This window comes from Balaenoptera ricei, chromosome 1 (genome assembly GCF_028023285.1).
Source record: "Balaenoptera ricei isolate mBalRic1 chromosome 1, mBalRic1.hap2, whole genome shotgun sequence".
NCBI classification, from domain to species: domain Eukaryota; kingdom Metazoa; phylum Chordata; class Mammalia; order Artiodactyla; family Balaenopteridae; genus Balaenoptera; species Balaenoptera ricei.
Window position 1 is genome coordinate 20,224,615 of NC_082639.1, and position 16,837 is coordinate 20,241,451.

The 16,837-nt window shown below is 46.6% G+C and overlaps 2 protein-coding genes across 5 annotated transcripts in view; both read right to left on the bottom strand.

Annotated features, from left to right (window-relative positions):
* The window catches only part of AUNIP (aurora kinase A and ninein interacting protein), a 41,755-nt gene extending 30,877 nt beyond the window's left edge, over positions 1-10,878 (bottom strand). The window contains exons 1-2 of one of the 3 annotated variants that reach the window (XM_059915991.1): positions 10,816-10,878; positions 7,139-7,234 (exon numbers count right to left, since the gene is read on the bottom strand). In XM_059915991.1, the coding sequence (XP_059771974.1) occupies positions 7,139-7,234; positions 10,816-10,873 (154 nt within the window). In that variant the 5' untranslated portion in view covers positions 10,874-10,878. Of the gene's footprint in view, positions 1-7,138; positions 7,235-10,372; positions 10,440-10,815 lie in introns of those variants that run through there. The other 2 variants (XM_059915993.1, XM_059915992.1) reach the window with 2 other exon arrangements.
* Positions 1,063-10,895, bottom strand: PAQR7 (progestin and adipoQ receptor family member 7). Of its 2 annotated transcripts, none has more exons than XM_059915995.1 (2): positions 10,816-10,895; positions 1,063-3,160 (listed from the first exon to the last, which is right to left on the bottom strand). In XM_059915995.1, exon 2 carries the CDS (start codon positions 3,137-3,139, stop codon positions 2,087-2,089), a length of 1,053 nt encoding a protein of 350 aa, XP_059771978.1. In that variant the 5' UTR covers positions 3,140-3,160; positions 10,816-10,895; the 3' UTR covers positions 1,063-2,086. The 2 variants fall into 2 exon arrangements, with proteins under 2 accessions (XP_059771978.1, XP_059771977.1); XM_059915994.1 differs by lacking the exon at positions 10,816-10,895 and adding an exon at positions 7,139-7,157.
* Positions 10,896-16,837: the final 5,942 nt, after the last annotated feature.

A 16,837-nucleotide genomic window follows, 5' to 3' on the forward strand; every position in this document is an offset into this window, starting at 1 on the left:
AGCCCCGCCCCTTCCCTAAACCCTGCCAGCCTGACTGCTTAATGTTACCAAGGCCACGTTCTTGCTGGTTTTCTCATTCAAAAGTTGTATTCCAGAACTGTGCTGTGTGAACGCGTTCGTGACACTGCACAAGGAATGCACATTTTCTTTTTGCTGAGTTAGTTGGACTTTCTTAGTGATAACTATCAGGGCTCAGGGTTTTCGCTGAATCCTCACGAACATCTCAAAAGGAAGAGGAGAGGAGGCTCTGGTCCGCCAACTGCAAAAAGCTAGGGTCCTCAACGGTACCTTAAATGGATTACTTTTGTAATTCAAAACAAGAAACAAAAAGCTAAGTATAACTATGAAACCTCATGGGAGAGGATTTAGAAAACGTTAAGTAGAATGAAAACTAAAAATTTGCAGTCAAGAATTAGCTTTCAGTATTTTCTCGCTTACTGTGTGGCCTTGGATTTTAAAGAGGATCAAATAAGGTTTGTGAAAGTACTTTGTAAATTCTGAGAGCCCCTCAGAAATGCAAAAATGCTGGCAACCATAACCACAATCTCCATAGATGTACTATATGTATAACAGGATATTTTAGCAGTGGAGTGGTATTTCTTATTCATTTAGGGTTTTTTTGCTTTTCTTACCTGTACTTCCTAATTTTCCTTCACTGTACATATATTACCATATATTGCTTATGTACTGTGGAAAAGGCAATACTGTAAACATTAACATATAACAATATCATAAAAGTTAACATATAAGATCCTCCTTGATTGAAAAACCAAAAAGTGAAATCTTTGTCAAATTATATATTTTTAAACACATTCTTTTAACTTCTAAAACTTATTTAGTAATAAAACTGCCCCACCTTTCCTACCAAAAAAAAAAAAAGTTCACATATATAGTGAATAAGACCCCAACCCCACCCCCAGGCAAAGATAAGACAAGATCTGTCCCCTCCTCCCTATGCCCACCCCCAGCCTCCCCCTGAAAACCTCCTCCAACACAGTGAACAGGTTCAAGGGGCACCAGGGCTCCCTCTCTAGGATAGGAGACAAAAAGCAAAGAGGCAGCTCTTATCACAGTCACTTTATTGCATCCAGGACATCAGAGTCCAGACCACTCCTAACTCCAGCCGCAGTGAACTCCTCCTTCCATACCTCTTGGCCTTTGGACAAGTTTTTCCCTCTACCTGGAATGCCCTTCCTCTTCTCCACGTGTAAACTCCTATTCACCCTTCCCAACCCCAGACCCTGAGGGTCCCAGGCAACACTAATTATTCCCTCCTCAGTGCTTCCCCTGACGGTTCATTCTGATATTAAAGTCTTTACCATCCTGCATTGATCCACGGAGCCCAGTCAGTGGCCTGCCTCTGAGCAGAGGCCCAAGAAACACTAAATGGATAAATACTGAATCATGAACAAGGGAACCAGGAAAGACACTGGGAACAGGGTGTGTGGGACACTGAGGCCAGAGCTAGGAGGGTCAGGGCTCACTGTCTGGGACAGTGACTGAAGAGGTATGGGGCACTGGATGGGATCCATTTCTACCTGGCACAATCTTCTATCTTTGGGGGCTCTCTGCAGCACCAAAACTTCAGGCTGGGGTTCAAGAATGGTAAGATCCTGCACACATTTTGGGCCTATCCTTTCCCTATCCACCAGTGAAATCTGGGTAGAGGGCAGCTGCTGATGCTTTCCCTGTCTCTCAGCTCAGATCTGACTCTGACCTAAATCCCAACTTCACCCCCTCCCAGATAATCTGGAAGGCCCAGGCCAGGGTCTTGGCCCCAGCTGATCCTCTATCCTCATCCCTAAGTGAGAGGCAATGGGGGGAGGCAAACCAGGGTAGCCCACATCTTTCTCTTTCCCTCTCCCAGGGCAGGGGGCTGGGGTAGGCCCTGAAGTGGACCCCAGCAGCTCCAGCCAATCCTCAAATCCAAGGACTGGCCAGTGCCCCCCTTGGCAGCTGAGGTGTGCGCACAGAAGTCACCGCGGGCCAGACACAAGCAATTTTACCAGGCCTTGTTCCCATCTGGAGCCAAGCCCGGACCCTTGGGCCCCCACTATACCTCCCTCCCTACCAGCTGCCACCCCCTTCACTGGGTCTTCCGATCGAGATTGAGTTTGCGCCGTACCAGCTGGCTCAGAAGGAATGCAGTGAGGATGCTGCTGCCTACAGTAAGCAAGAAGAGGCCGGAGAAGTTTTGGGGCCAGCGGGCGTGCAGAGGCTCATAGATGGGCCGCCGGGCCTCGTAGTCCAGCGTCACAGCCTCCAGCTGAGCCAGCGTGCACAGCACCAAGAAGACATGGAAGAGCTGGTGGCCCTGCCCAAAGACGTGGCAGCTGCCAGGGAACCAGCGCTCAGGCATGAAGGCAGAGAAGAAAGTGGCAGCCAGCAGAAAGAAGACCACCTGGCATTTGTGGTAGAGAAGAGCCGGGTCGTCCATGGCAGGGTTGGGGGACACGAGGATGCGGTGCACCACGGGGCTGATGTCCAGTGCGTAGGCCAGCGCCGAGGGCACCTCCTGGCAAGTGCGGCCCAGCAGGCCAGGCTTCTGGATGTACTTGTTGTAGCAGGAGCCAGCGCAGGAAAGCCAGGCGAGAAAGGCAGCCATGGGCAGGTAAAAGGTCTGCACCTGGGCATGCCAGGCGGGCTCAATGGCGTAGTAGAAGTGTGCCAGGGCACTGCCAAACTGGTACACAGCCACACCCACGTAGTCCAGGAAGAAGAAGCTGTAATGCCAGAACTCGGACTTGGCCTGCAGGAGGTGAGCCAAGGCACTGAGGGAGAGGTAGGTGAAGGAGGTGAGGACAATGATGAAGAGGGGCAGGGCGTGCAGGTCTCCCCAGAAGTCCACGGTCCCCACAAAGATGGCCAGCCGCAGCAGCAGCACCAGGGCCGCCAGCAGGTGGGTCCAGACGTTCACCGCCTCGTTGTGCTGCTGGAACAGTGTGCGGAAGTAGAAGCGCCAGGTCCGATGCAGTGGCCGGTAGCCCACATAGATGTATGGCTTCCAGAAGAGGGGCGGCACCTCGGCTCGGTCCACTGTGAACACAGGCTCTGGCTGCACAGACGGCCGAGGCATCTGGTGGACCTGCCGCAAACTGGGCAGGAGGTGGCTGAGCTTCTGGGCCACCATTGTGGCCATGGCTGTGGGTGGGGCGAGGAGCTGGGAGAGAGGCCCGAACAAGGTCAGGGGGCTGGTGTCCTCACCCTCCTGCCCCGTGAGCAGCAGTTGGGGGGCTGTGCTCTTCCCCACCTCCTTATCCCTACACTGAGTTTAAGAGGAGAGGAGTTGTCCTAAAGGAGAGCTCAGCTCTGACTCATGATTGTTCTTCTCCCTGATGTATCCCAAGTGCCTAGAACAGTGCCTGGCACATAGTAGGTGTTCAGTAAATGTTTGAGGCATGTGTTAAAGAGGCTCACTATGTCATCCTACTTCTTTCCAGTCCAGGCTCCATACAGCAACCCTCATTGTTTTCTCCTGTGTTCATGCTGCCATCAGTGTTTACCTGAGAATGATCTTGCTAACAGACCTGCTGCCTCTACCTTTAGCTCCTTCAGAGTGGCCAGGGTCTGCCATTGACCCTACATCACCCTACATGATCTGGTCCCTACTACCTTTCCTAGCCTTATTACTCAACCACAGTGCACTTCACATCCAGCCACAGCCTCATCAAAACTGTGGGCCTGATGTTTCATATGTCTATAGCTCTGCACAAGCTGTTCCCTCCATCTGAGCCATTTACCTCATCTTGCCCATCTGGCAAACTCCTATTCATCCCTCAAAACCCATTTCTTCTGTGACACTTTCCCTGGAGGTCCTCCAATGATGACCCCTCTAACTTGAGTGCCTACAATCCTTTGACCATTATAATACTTCTTACGGGCATTAAATTGTTAGTGCGAGCTCCTCCAGGGCAGGCAGTTTGTCTTATTATTTTGTGAACCCCTGGTGCTTAGCAGGTAGCTGGTGCTCAATGTTTGTTGAATGAAAAAACAACATAATAGCATCCTGATAATACTTCATAGCCTTCAAGGCCCAACTTGAAAAGCCACTTTTTTCCCGAAAGTCCCTAGTAACAACTGATCCTATAAAAACAGCCCTTTCCCTCAGCCACACCCTCACTCAAAAGTTCCCCTCTCCAGCCCTTCCACCATTGCTAATTGTAAATAAATCCAATCTAACCCCTCACCTGGCATTCAAGACCCCATGACCTGCTCCGACCCTCATTTCCCACCTAACCCAAATGTCAGACCCTGTGCCAACTTCCTTTCCCTCTACTGAAATCCTTTAAAACCAGTACAAGCTGCCACCTCCAGGGGACTTCCTTAATGCCCCCTCACTTCTCCCTGTGGGAGATCTATAATGGGTTATACAATTTAGCATTTAAAACACATTCATTCATTCATTCATTTAGCAAACACTTACTGAGCCCCTTCTCTGCCTCATGTCCTGTGCCGGATCCCAAAGGTGGGAGTGGGCTGGAGAGTGGACAAGAATTTGATCCCTGCCTTCAGGAACTTCATGATATGGTAGAGGTTATAGAGAGGAAAACAAAGCATAGCAAATGCTTACACAGCATGTGCTATGTGTCAGTGTCTTAAGCACTTTATGCATATTTGACTCATTTAATCATCATAGCACCCTATCAGATAGGTATTATCATTATGCCCATTTTTCAGATAAGGAAACTGAGGCACAGAGAAGTTAAGTACCTTGCCTAGGAAGTGGCAGAGGCATGATATAAACTCAGTTTGCAATCTTATCCACTTCCTTAAACTGCCCTTTGCAAAACAAGGTGGCAAGTACTATTAATCATTTCATAATTATATACTGCTTTTGCCTGGTACCAATTGCTTAATTCAGGCTTATCATTATTCACTGTTTCATTCATTAAATCAAATATCTGTTGAAAAACTAGCCAGACAACTAGCTAGACAGACAACCCCCCTCCCTCAGATTCTCCCCCAAGAAGCTTATTGGACTCAGCAGCCAGATGTACTCTGTCCATCATTCATCAGATATTTATTGCAACTTCCTTGGCACCAGTCATTCTAAGTGGCAAGAAGATCTGCACTCAAGTTCCCCGCCACCAGCAGCACCGTGATCACCCCCAAAGCCACCCAATAATTCGCACATGGTCCAAGTAAATGCAATGTGCTTGCTATGCAAAGGCGACATCAAGACAAGCCCCCAGCCCACACTCCTCCACATCCCGAGCCTGATTTGCATCCCTGAGCTCCTCCTGCATTACATTCTGGAGTCAGCTCTGGTCTCTGGCCTTTCCTCGTCTGGTAGGGAGGAAAGAATTAAATGTCATTACACCACTACTTTCTATTCCCAGACAGCCTGGCAGGTTTAGGAAGCAGACCTTGCTGATGAACTAATTAGTGGGGCCACTTCTGTCCAGAGCATAAGAACTCCCCTGGCCCACTTGCTGGTTGAGGAGCCAGCACTGGATTTCTTCTCTTCCCCAAGAGACAGGGCTTCAGCCTCAACAGTCTGGCCTCTACCCTTGTCTACAACTTTGTCTTCCCAACTCAGAACCTCAGGGGACCAGAAAAGGCCTCTGAAAGCATCTCGCAGCTCTTTTGTTTTACATTGAGAAAACAAGAGCCCAGAGACAGCAAGGCCTTCCCCAGAGTTGCCCAATCCAGCCATGTTTCCATTCCACCATGAGGGCAAAGACCAGGGAGTGATGACATTCGATGGTGCCTTAGTTCCTGAGTCCCTGTGATCTGTTAAGTCCAGTCCGATGCTCCACATCCCACTCTTAGAACTTCCCAAGTCATAACAGCATATTAAAGGCTCGGAGAAGGTCTGCACCAAAGAAGCCTGCTTCACTTTGTTGAACCTACATTTGCCAAGCTTACGTGACCAAGGATTCCTTTCCCAGTAATGATTATATTATAAAGCTAGCTGAAATGTAGTAAGTGTTTACTATATGCTCACTCTTCATAGCCTTGTTGCAATTAATTCTCATAACTAGCCTGTGAGGTAGGTATTACTGTGCCCATTTTGTTGTTGAGTGAAATTCAGAGAGGTTGGAGCTCCTTAGCCAAGGCCATACACAGAGAGAGAGAGAGAAGGAGAGAGAGAGAGAGAGAGGGAGAGAGAGATGGAGCCAGGATCCAGACCCAGCTCCCCGACTGCAGAGCGCAGATACTCTCAGCCACTCCTGCTGCCCTGCTTCTTGTCACACCTAACTGCATCCCAAAGAACTACTTTGGAAAACACTGGTCTAAAGCAGGCAACCAGGTCCTTTCCCGTAAATTATTTCCTTAGGCTTCTAGCAACTGACTTGCATCCAGGGACCTCAGACTCACCCAGTTACCAGTTACCCACTCTCTCTGCACCAATGAAGCCCTGGCTCACAGCTACCTCCTCAGGTGGGTGATAGCTCACTCGCAGCCCCTTCCTCTCCCCCAGACACAGTGGGCCCTAAGCACAGAACCCAGAGGCTGCATACTGGGATGACAGAGGTCCAGTTGCCCTATTTCCTTTAGACCTTTAGACCAGTGGCCCCATTCCATTTGAATAGCTCTATTTTCAGAGTTAGTTCCCATCTCCTGACTCCATGGAAAGGGGCCCTGGATCCAGGGGAAAGAAGCAGGGGCAGGAGTCTAGCAAGAGCCAGAAGGATGAGGGTGAGTATTCAGAGGGCACCCTCAGGGCATCCTTTGAGTAGTCTGCCCACCAGGCTGCCAGAACCTGGCTTTTCCAGGCTTCCCACCCCAATCCAGTACACCTCCATGGCCCCCCCTCCAAGTCTCCCTAATTGCACGGGTTACCTAAGGATTTCTCTTGAACCTGGGGGCTGATGACTTCTGCTGTGGAACAGGGCAAATTCGCCAGATGCCAAGCACTGGGTGGCACTTCCACAGGTGAGGGTCACTAGGGGTGGGGCTTCCAGGGACTGTAGGGGTCTTGTGTGATGTCACCAGAGGGTGTGATGTCACCAGAGGGTGGGGCTAACGACAACCTCCACCCTCTCGCCTCCCTCCATCACCACTCCCACGTTGGTCAAATCCAGGCTAAACTCTGCATCCCTAGCCAGGCCTCAGCTGCAGAAGGAAGCTCGTGGTTAACCTTGGCATGAAACATTTGGGGAAACCGAGGGCTAGCTGAAATGTTGTGACTTACCCAAGATCACACAGCAAGGTGGGCAAAGCTGGGCTGAGACCAGGTGTCCAGGGCCTGGTTCATGAATGTGAGGCAAACTTGACTGGTTTCTGTCCTCTACTCAGTGGGAATCACAATGAAAGGAAGTTAGGAACCAAGGAGAAAAGAGACACTATAAAGGCTCGTGAACGAGATGGACTTCAGATTTGGACAAACCAGGTTTGACTCCTGATTCCATAACATACTAGCTGTGTGACCTAAGACAAGTGACTTACCTTCTCTGATCCTCAGCTCCCACATAAGAATTATATTATCTACCTCATAGATTGCTACAAAGATTAAATTAATGAGAACAGTTTTAGCACTGTTTAGGGATTCAATAAATGATTCCTATTATTAGTATTAATTACTAATAGTAGTAGTAATTATTATTATTAAGAGTAGTAGTATTTGAAATATCCCCAGCCTGAGTATTAGTACTTAAAATATTTCCAGCTTGAAAAATTTGCTTGGGGTTCTCTAAAAAACTCGGTCCCTTTTAGCCCTCGATAGCTGGCTCCACTGGATTTGGAGGCCTTAGAAAGTTATCTGTCTCTTTAAATCTTTACCTTTCTCTGAGGATGCATTTAGGGACCAGGGAAATTTGGTTGGAGTTTAATAATTAAAGTGTTCTCAGCAAAGACTATTCAGAGTAACCTCTCTGGATTCACAGGACTCTGAAGATTTGCACTTGCCCACTGACCCAAGAGAAGTGGCTAGGAAGTGAAATCCCCAGAGAAAAGGGCCTCAAGCTCAGCAGCCCCAGGAGCCCCATCCCGGAGCAGGAGGGTAGAGGGGGTAGACTGTGCTAGCAGGTAATGCAAGAGGCCTGTGGCCTGGTTGGGGCCTGTCTTGCAGGTTTGGGAGGCTCCTGGGTTGGCTGAACTTCAGAACTGGGATCTCCAGGGCCCAGGTGGGAATTCTTCTGTCAATCTGAGCAGCACCTTCCTCTTCTCCTCTCCTACCTCCCCAGCCCTCCCAATTCACATTCCCCTTTTCTAAACTCAAGGTCAACCTCCTCACCTCCTTCCTCAACCAAGGCTTGCCACCCCTAGTTCCTCCTGGTCTCCCCCTGATACCTCTGGGGGCAAAACAGCAGACCAAGTTGTGGGGATGGGGTAGTGAATAGGCTTTGGAGTGGGAGAGCCCTGCGTTATACCCATTCCACAGATTTTACTCAGTGCTTACTATATGCCAGGCACAAGGCTGCAAGGCTGGGGCACATGGTGAACAAGGCAGACAGGCTCCCTGCCCTGACAGGGCTCACCCACACAAATGAAATGCCCTTGGGCCCAGGAAAATCCAGCCCAGAGAGAAGCCACCCAGGTGGTAACCATGGAGAACTGGAGACAGCTGCTCCCCCCAGGGAGGGCATCTACCACTCACCTCGGGCAGATATTTCAAGAGAACCCAGGTCCCCATTTTTATGTGAGGATGGGATTTCAGGTCTGGAACTTACCAGCTGTGTGACTTTGCTAAAGTCCCTTTAACTCTCTGGGCCTGTTTCTTCATTTGAAATCGGAGGATAATAATAGCTACCTCAAGCAAAACAAAGTCACAGATGCTAGCTAGGTGTTGGCTCTGGCACAGCATAGGCTCCATTATCTTTGTTGGATTCTAGTCCTGACTCAGCCACTCAATCCCAGTGTGACCCTGGACAAGTCCCTTCCGCTCTTGGCCCTGTTTCTCCAAATGTCAAAGGACAGAGTGAATTCACCAATGACTTCAAACGGCCCTTCAGTCCCTGAGACATTCCAGCAATATTTGTTTTAGGCTTACTGTGTGTAAAGAGCTGAAGCTTCCGCAGTGAACAAAGCAGTTAAAACACCGCCCTCATAGAACTAATAGTCAGCTAATTAACAGCTAAGGGTAACCCCTAAGGGTATTAATACCCTGCCCATTTGGAGCTTAATAGCCTAACTAAATAACACCTAAGTCTTTTAAGTATCATTTGATTATAATTCTACTTCCTCTTTTGCCTGCTTCCTGGCATGCAAAATATTCATTGTTGCTTCTCTGGGCCCTGATGTTTCAGCAACTCCCTTAAAGACAACTTTATCTTGCCATGAAAGGCAAAGTTTAACCTCATTAGATAAAAATAACAAAAAAGCCAGACCAGTGTTAACAATGGGGCTGTCAGAGGTAAACCCTCTTGAGGGGTCCTGACAAGGATGACACAATATGGCAGAGCCTGAAATATTATTAATAAGACTAGGCATTAACATTAATAATTTACAGTGGCTTGCTGTTTACAAAGAACTTTTACACACATTTCACCTCTCCCTCTCAGCAACTCTTTGAACCTGTGGCTAAGCTGGTGTCACAGCCCCGGAGTGAGGCAGGAAGGCAGAGCACATCTTACTCCAAAACCAGTGCTCTTGCCCTTCATCTGCTGTGGTCAACTCCCAGGCACCCAGTGGGTGGCCACAGATTGTACAAGCAAAGTTTTCATCCCTGGCTGGCTTCTTGATATCTCAGCAACTGGGTCACCTCCCTCAATGCAAACCAATTCCCCAGTTCTGCCCAATGTGTTTAAAGAAAAAGTTCCTCCATGTCTTCCAAAACTGAACAGAAAACGCTTTTGTTTTTTGTAACTGCACTTTGGACTTCCATTTGTACTGAAAAGTGTGATCAGCATGAAATAAATCACTCTTAAAGGAATTCCTAGGATCTCAGACTCAGAACTGTTCTGAGGAAAAGGAAGCACCTGGTGGAGGAAAGCAGGCCCAGAGAGGTTGGGTGAGCTAGGTACAATTGTCCAGCCCAGGGGGACAGAAAAGGGACCTGGGTTTTACCACTGACCAGTTTCACCACTGACCTCTTGGCAGGGAAACTGAGGCTGGGGAAAAGCAGCCTATCACTAAGGGGCTCAGCGGTGGCACAAGTCACATGATGGGAGGCTGGGTCCCTCTCTAATGGGACATCCACCTAGGAGCAGCCAGCCAGGCCCTGAGAATACATCTAACTCTTAAACTCCCCAGCCTTGGCCTGACCTCTCACTCCCGCCAGGCTTGGGGCGGAGTGGAGGGGTGGGCCGGTGGCATGCCCCAGGGAAACCTCTAGAGGTCCTCAAAGCCTATAGTCTTGAGGCAAGTGCTTCCCTCACTGAGTAGGAGGAAACCTCATGCTCTCCCGACTCCAAAGGAGGCCTCCCCCTCCCACGGGACCTAAACTGCTTTGGAGCAAGAGCCCCTCTGACCCCAGCAGCGCTCTTACCACTGTTTCCGGTTTCCCAACTGGGAGCCCCTCACATCACCCAGTTCCAGGTACTCACGCCCCTTTTTGCCCCCAGAATCTCACTAGATTCCTCCTTCAGTGGAAGGAGAGTGCTCCGTGCCTATTCTTTTCCAAGACACCACGGCCCTCCCAGGCCAGCTCGCCCCTCTGTTCACTCCCTCACAGATGCGCTTCCCTCCGGCTCTGATGGCCCCTCTCCTCCAGTCTCCTCCCACTCCTCCCTGAGACTCTCCCCCTCCAGCTCCGCTCCTCCTTCCTGCTCCAGTCCCTCCTCAGTGGCGCCCCACTCCAGCCGATCCCCGCTGTCAGCCTCCCACTCCCTCCCCAAGTTTCCGCTGCACACAGCTCCCCGCTCTCCGCCCCGCGGGGAGCGCCCCCTCTGCCCGCCGCCCGCCCCTCCCACTTTTCCCCCAGCCCCGTACCTGCGACCGAACCGAGTTGCAAAAGGAGGCCCGACTGCGACCCAACAACCCTCGGCATCCCGGCTGCAAGCGGGCAGATAAAGGGGCGGCCCGGCGGAGGCTCCGCCCCGAGCCGGGGGAGGGCGGGGCGGCGGCGGGCGGCAGCGGGCCTTCGCTTAGGGCTCGGGGCCCAGGACTAGGCCGCCGCCCGCCCACCGCGCCCACCTGGCCGGGCGCCAGCAGCCTCTACCCAATGGCGTCCACGTGTTGCACGCGGAGGCGAAAGTGGTCACCCACACCGGTGACGACAGTCTTGGGAGTTCCTGTGGTTTACGTGCTGATGGGAACTCTGAGGCTCAGAGAGCAGAAGTCGTTGCTCAGCAGGCGCTCCAGCTGAGCGGTTTCCACTTCCGGCCGCCTCGAGCCACGAGCTTCGGAATCTGGAACTGGCTGACCTGAGAGGGAGGGGGCAAGTTGTAGCAGGAGCACCCGGGGGCAAGTTGTAGCAGGAGCACCCGAGTTTCCCAGCGAGAGCGTGCGGCCCAACCCTGAAGCCACTTAAACCCACACAGCCCACCTCTCTAGAATGCTTCTGGTCGGGACACACCTGACCTTCCCCATCTTCATCTCTCTGCCTGGGGAGCTCCACCCCACCTCTGCTCCCCTAACTTATTCAAGTTCCCACCGAAAGCCCTTTCTTTGGGCAGCTTCGCCTGATATGCCCAGCCCAAGGCACATAGTTAGGACTAATATTGAAACACCTTTCTGCTCCTAGTGTAACATCTCCCCGCAGGAGTGGGAGCACCTGAAGGGTGAGGAATCCCTGCACATAGTAGGCCCTCAGTAAATATTGGACCAACAATGGCAGGGCTTGTCAGCTCCTCAGGTGTGCAAAGACCTGGACCAGGCAGAGTGGGGAGACACCCCAACCCTTCTTGGAAGCATCAGCCTGATGGATGGACCGCTGAGAGAAGACAGTCTAGGAGGGACGCCCCTTTGCCCTCAGGGAGCTCTGAGCCCGTTCAGAGAGACAGCTGTGGGGCACAGGCCTGATGACAGGATCCAAGTCCTGGTGGTGTTACCCCAACTCACCATGTGACTTTGGGCAAGGCTCCTCATTGTTCTCTCTGGGCCTCAGTTTTGGGGTTTTTTTCCTTTTTATTTTTTATTTTTATGTTATTTTATTTTTTATTTTTTAATTTAATTTTATTTATTTTTTTGTACAGCAGGTTCTTATTAGCTATCTATTTTATACATATTAGTGTGTATATGTCAATCCCAATCTCCCAATTCATCACACCACCACCCCCGCCACTTTCCCCCCTTGGTGTCCATACGTTTGTTCTCTACATCTGTGTCTCTATTTTGGCCCTGCAAACCAGTTCATCTGTACCATTTTTCTAGGTTCCACATATATGCATTAATATACGATATTTGTTTTTCTCTTTCTGACTTACTTCACTCTGTATGACAGTCTCTAGATTCATCCACGTCTCTACAAATGACCCAATTTCGTTCCTTTTTGTGGCTGAGTAATATTCCATTGTATATATGTACCACATCTTCTGTATCCATTCGTCTGTCAGTGGGCATTTAGATTGCTTCCATGACTTGGCTATTGTAAATAGTGCTGCAATGAACTTTGGGGTGCATGTGTCTTTTTGAATTATGGTTTTCTCTGGGTATATGCCCAGTAGTGGGGTTGCTGGGTCATATGGTAATTCTATTTTCAGTTTTTTAAGGAACCTCCATATTCTCCATAGTGGCTGTATCAATTTACATTCCCACCAACAGTGCAAGAGGGTTCCCTTTTCTCCACACCCTCTCCAGCATTTGTTGTTTGTAGATTTTCTGATGATGGCCATTCTAACTGGTGTGAGGTGATACCTCATTGTAGTTTTGATTTGCATTTCTCTAATAATTAATGACGTTGAGCAGCTTTTCATGTGCTTCTTGGCTATCTGTAAGTCTTCTTTGGAGAAATGTCTATTTAGGTCTTCTGCCCATTTTTGGATTGGATTGTTTGTTTTTTTAATATTGAGCTGCATGAGCTGTTTTTATATTTTGGAGATTAATCCTTTGTCCGCTGATTCGTTTGCAAATATTTTCTCCCATTCTGAGGGTTGTCTTTTCGTCTTGTTTGTAGTTTCCTTTGCTTTCCAAAAGCTTTTAAGTTTCATTAGGTCCCATTTGTTTATTTTTGTTTTTATTTCCATTACTCTAGGAGGTGGGTCAAAAAAGATCTTGCTGTGATTTATGTCCAAGAGTGTTCTTCCTATGTTTTCCTCTAAGAGTTTTATAGTGTCCAGTCTTACATTTAGGTCTCTAATCCATTTTGAGTTTATTTTTGTGTATGGTGTTAGGTAGCGTTCTTTTACATGTACCTGTCCAGTTTTCCCAGCACCACTTATTGAAGAGACTCTCTTTTCTCTGTTGTATATCCTTGCCTCCTTTGTCATAGGTTAGTTGACCATAGGTGCGTGGGTTTATCTCTGGGCTTTCTATCCTGTTCCATTGATCTATATTTCTGTTTTGTGCCAGTACCATATTGTCTTGATTACTGTAGCTTTGTTGTATAGTCTGAAGTCAGGGAGTCTGATTCCTCCAGCTCCATTTTTTTCCCTCAAGACTGCTTTGGCTATTTGGGACCTTTTGTGTCTCCATACAAATTTTAAGATTTTTTTGTCTAGTTCTGTAAAAAATGCCATTGGTAATTTGATAGGGATTGCATTGAATCTGTAGATTGCTTTGGGTAGTATAGTCATTTTCACAATATTGATTCTTCAATCCAAGAACATGTTATATCTCTCCATCTGTTTGTATCATCTTTGATTTCTTTCATCAGTGTCTTATAGTTTTCTGAGTACAGGTCTTTTACCTCCTTAGGTAGGTTTATTCCTAGGTATTTTATTCTTTTTGTTGCAGTGGTGAATGGGATTGTTTCCTTAATTTCTCTTTCTGATCTTTTGTTGTTAGTGTATAAGAATGCAAGAGATTTCTGAGCATTAATTTTGTATCCTGCAACTTTACCAAATTCATTGATTAGCTCTAGCAATTTTCTGGTGGCATCTTTAGGATTCACTATGTATAGTATCACGTCATCTGCAAACAGTGACAGTTTTACTTCTTCTTTTCCAATTTGTATTCCTTTTCTTTCTTTTTCTTCTCTGATTGCCGTGGTTAGGACTTCCAAAACTATGTTGAATAATAGTGGTGAGAGTGGACATCCTAGTCTTGTTCCTGATCTTATAGGAAATGCTTTCAGTTTTTCACCATTGAGAATGATGTTTGCTGTGCGTTGGTCATATATGGCCTTTATTATGTTGAGGTAGTTTCCCTCTATGCCCACTTTCTGGAGAGTTTTTCTCATAAATGCGTGTTGAATTTTGTCAAAAGCTTTTTCTGCATCTATTGAGAGGATCATATGGTTTTTATTCTTCAATTTGTTAATATGGTATATCAGATTGATTGATTTGTGTATATTGAAAAATCCTTGCATCCCTGGGATAAATCCCACTTGATCATGGTGTATGATCCTTTTAATGTGTTGTTGGATTCTGTTTGCTAGTATTTTGTTGAGGATTTTTGGCATCTATATTCATGAGTGTTATCGGTCTGTAATTTTCTTTTTTTGTAGTATCTTCGTCTGGTTTTGGTATCAGGGCGTTGGTGGCCTCATAGAATGAGTTTGGGAGTGTTCCTTCCTCTGCAATTTTTTGGAAGAGTTTGAGAAGGATGGGTGTTAGCTCTTCTCTAAATGTTTGATAGAATTCACTTGTGAAGCCATCTGGTCCTGGACTTTTGTTTGTTGGAAGATTTTTAATCACAGTTTCAATTTCATTACTTGTGATTGGTCTGTTCATATTTTCTGTTTCTTCCTGGTTCAGTCTTGGAAGGTTATACCTTTCTAAGAATTTGTCCATTTCTTCCAGGTGGTCCATTTTGTTGGCATAGAGTTGCTTGTAGTAGTCTCTTAGGATGCTTTGTATTTCTGCAGTGTCCGTTATAACTTCTCCTTTTTCATTTCTAATTTTATTGATTTGAGTCCTCTCCCTCTTTTTCTTGATGAGTCTGGCTGAAGGTTTATCAATTTTGTTTATCTTCTCAAAGAACCAGCTTTTAGTTTTATTGATCTTTGCTATTGTTTTCTTTGTTTCTATTTCATTTATTTCTGCTCTGATCTTTATGATTTCTTTCCTTCTACTAACTTTGGGTTTTGTTTGTTCTTCTTTCTCTACTTCCTTTAGGTGTAAGGTTAGATTGTTTATTAGAGATTTTTCTTGTTTCTTAGGTAGGCTTGTATTGCTATAAACTTCCCTCTTAGAACTGCTTTTGCTACATCCCATAGGTTTTGGATCATCGTGTTTTCATTGTAATTTGTCTCTAGGTATTTTTTGATTTCCTCTTTGATTTCTTCAGTGATCTCTTGCTTATTTAGTAACGTATTGTTTAGCCTCCATGTGTTTGTGTTTTTCATGGTTTTTTTCCCTGTAATTGATTTCTAATCTCATAGTGTTGTGGTCAGAAAAGATGCTTGATATGATTTCAATTTTCTTAAATTTACCGAGGCTTGATTTGTGACCCAAGATGTGATCTATCCTGGAGAATTTTCTGTGCACACTTAAGAAGAAAGTGTAATCTGCTGTTTTTGGATGGAATGTTCTATAAATATCAATTAAATCTATCTGGTCTATTGTGTCATTTAAAGCTTGTGTTTCCTTATTAATTTCCTGTCTGGATGATCTGTCCATTGGTGTAAGTGAGGTGTTAATGTCCCCCACTATTATTGTGTTACTGTCGATTTCCTCTTTTATAGATGTTAGCAGTTGCCTTATGTATTGAGGTGCGCCTATGTTGGGTGCATATATATTTATAATTGTTATATCTTCTGCTTGGATTGATCCCTTGATCATTATGTAATGTCCTTCCTTGTCTCTTGTAACATTCTTTATTTTAAAGTCTATTTTATGTGATATGAGTATTGCTACTCCAGCTTTCTTTTGATATCCATTTGCATGGAATATCTTTTTCCATCCCCTCACTTTCAGTCTGTATGTGTCCCTAGGTCTGAAATGGGTCTCTTGTAGACAGCATATATATGGGTCTTGTTTTTGTATCCATTCAGCAAGCCTGTGTCTTTTGGTTGGAGCATTTAATCCATTCACGTTTAAGGTAATTATCGATATGTATGTTCCTAGTACCATTTTCTTAATTGTTTTGGGTTTGTTTTTGTAGGTCCTTTTCTTCTCTTGTGTTTCCCACTTAGAGAAGTTCCTTCAGCATTTGTTGTAGAGCTGGTTTGGTGGTGCCGAATTCTCTTAGCTTTTGCTTGTCTGTAAATCTTTTGATTTCTCCATTGAATCTGAATGAGATCCTTGCCAGGTAGAGTAATCTTGGTTGTAGGTTCTGCCCTTTCATCACTTTAAATATATTGTGCCACTCCCTTCTGGCTTGTAGAGTTTCTGCTGAGAAATCAGCTGTTAACCTTTTGGGAGGTTCCTTGTATGTTGTCATTTTTCCCTGTTGCTTTCAATAATTTTTCTTTGTCTTTAATTTTGTCAGTTTGATTACTATGTGTCTCGGCGTGTTTCTCCTTGGGTTTATCCTGCCTGGGACTCTCTGCACTTCCTGGACTTGGGTGGCTATTTCCTTTCCCATGTTAGGGAAGTTTTCGACTATAATCTCTTCAAATATTTTCTCGGGTCCCTTCTCTCTCTCTTCTCCTTCTGGGACCCCTATAATGTGAATGTTGGTGTGTTTAATGTTGTCCCAGAGGTCTCTTAGGCTGTCTTCATTTCTTTTCATTCTTTTTTCTTTATTCTGTTCCACGGCAGTGAATTCCACCATTCTGTCTTCCAGGTCACTTATCTGTCTTCTGCCTCAGTTATTCTGCTACTGTTTCCTTCTAGTGTATTTGTCATTTCAGTTATTATATTGTTCATCTCTGTTTGTTTGTTCTTTAATTCTTCTAGGTCTTTGTTAAACATTTCTTGCATCTTCTTGATATTTGCCTCCATTCTTTTTCCGAGGTCCTGGATCATCT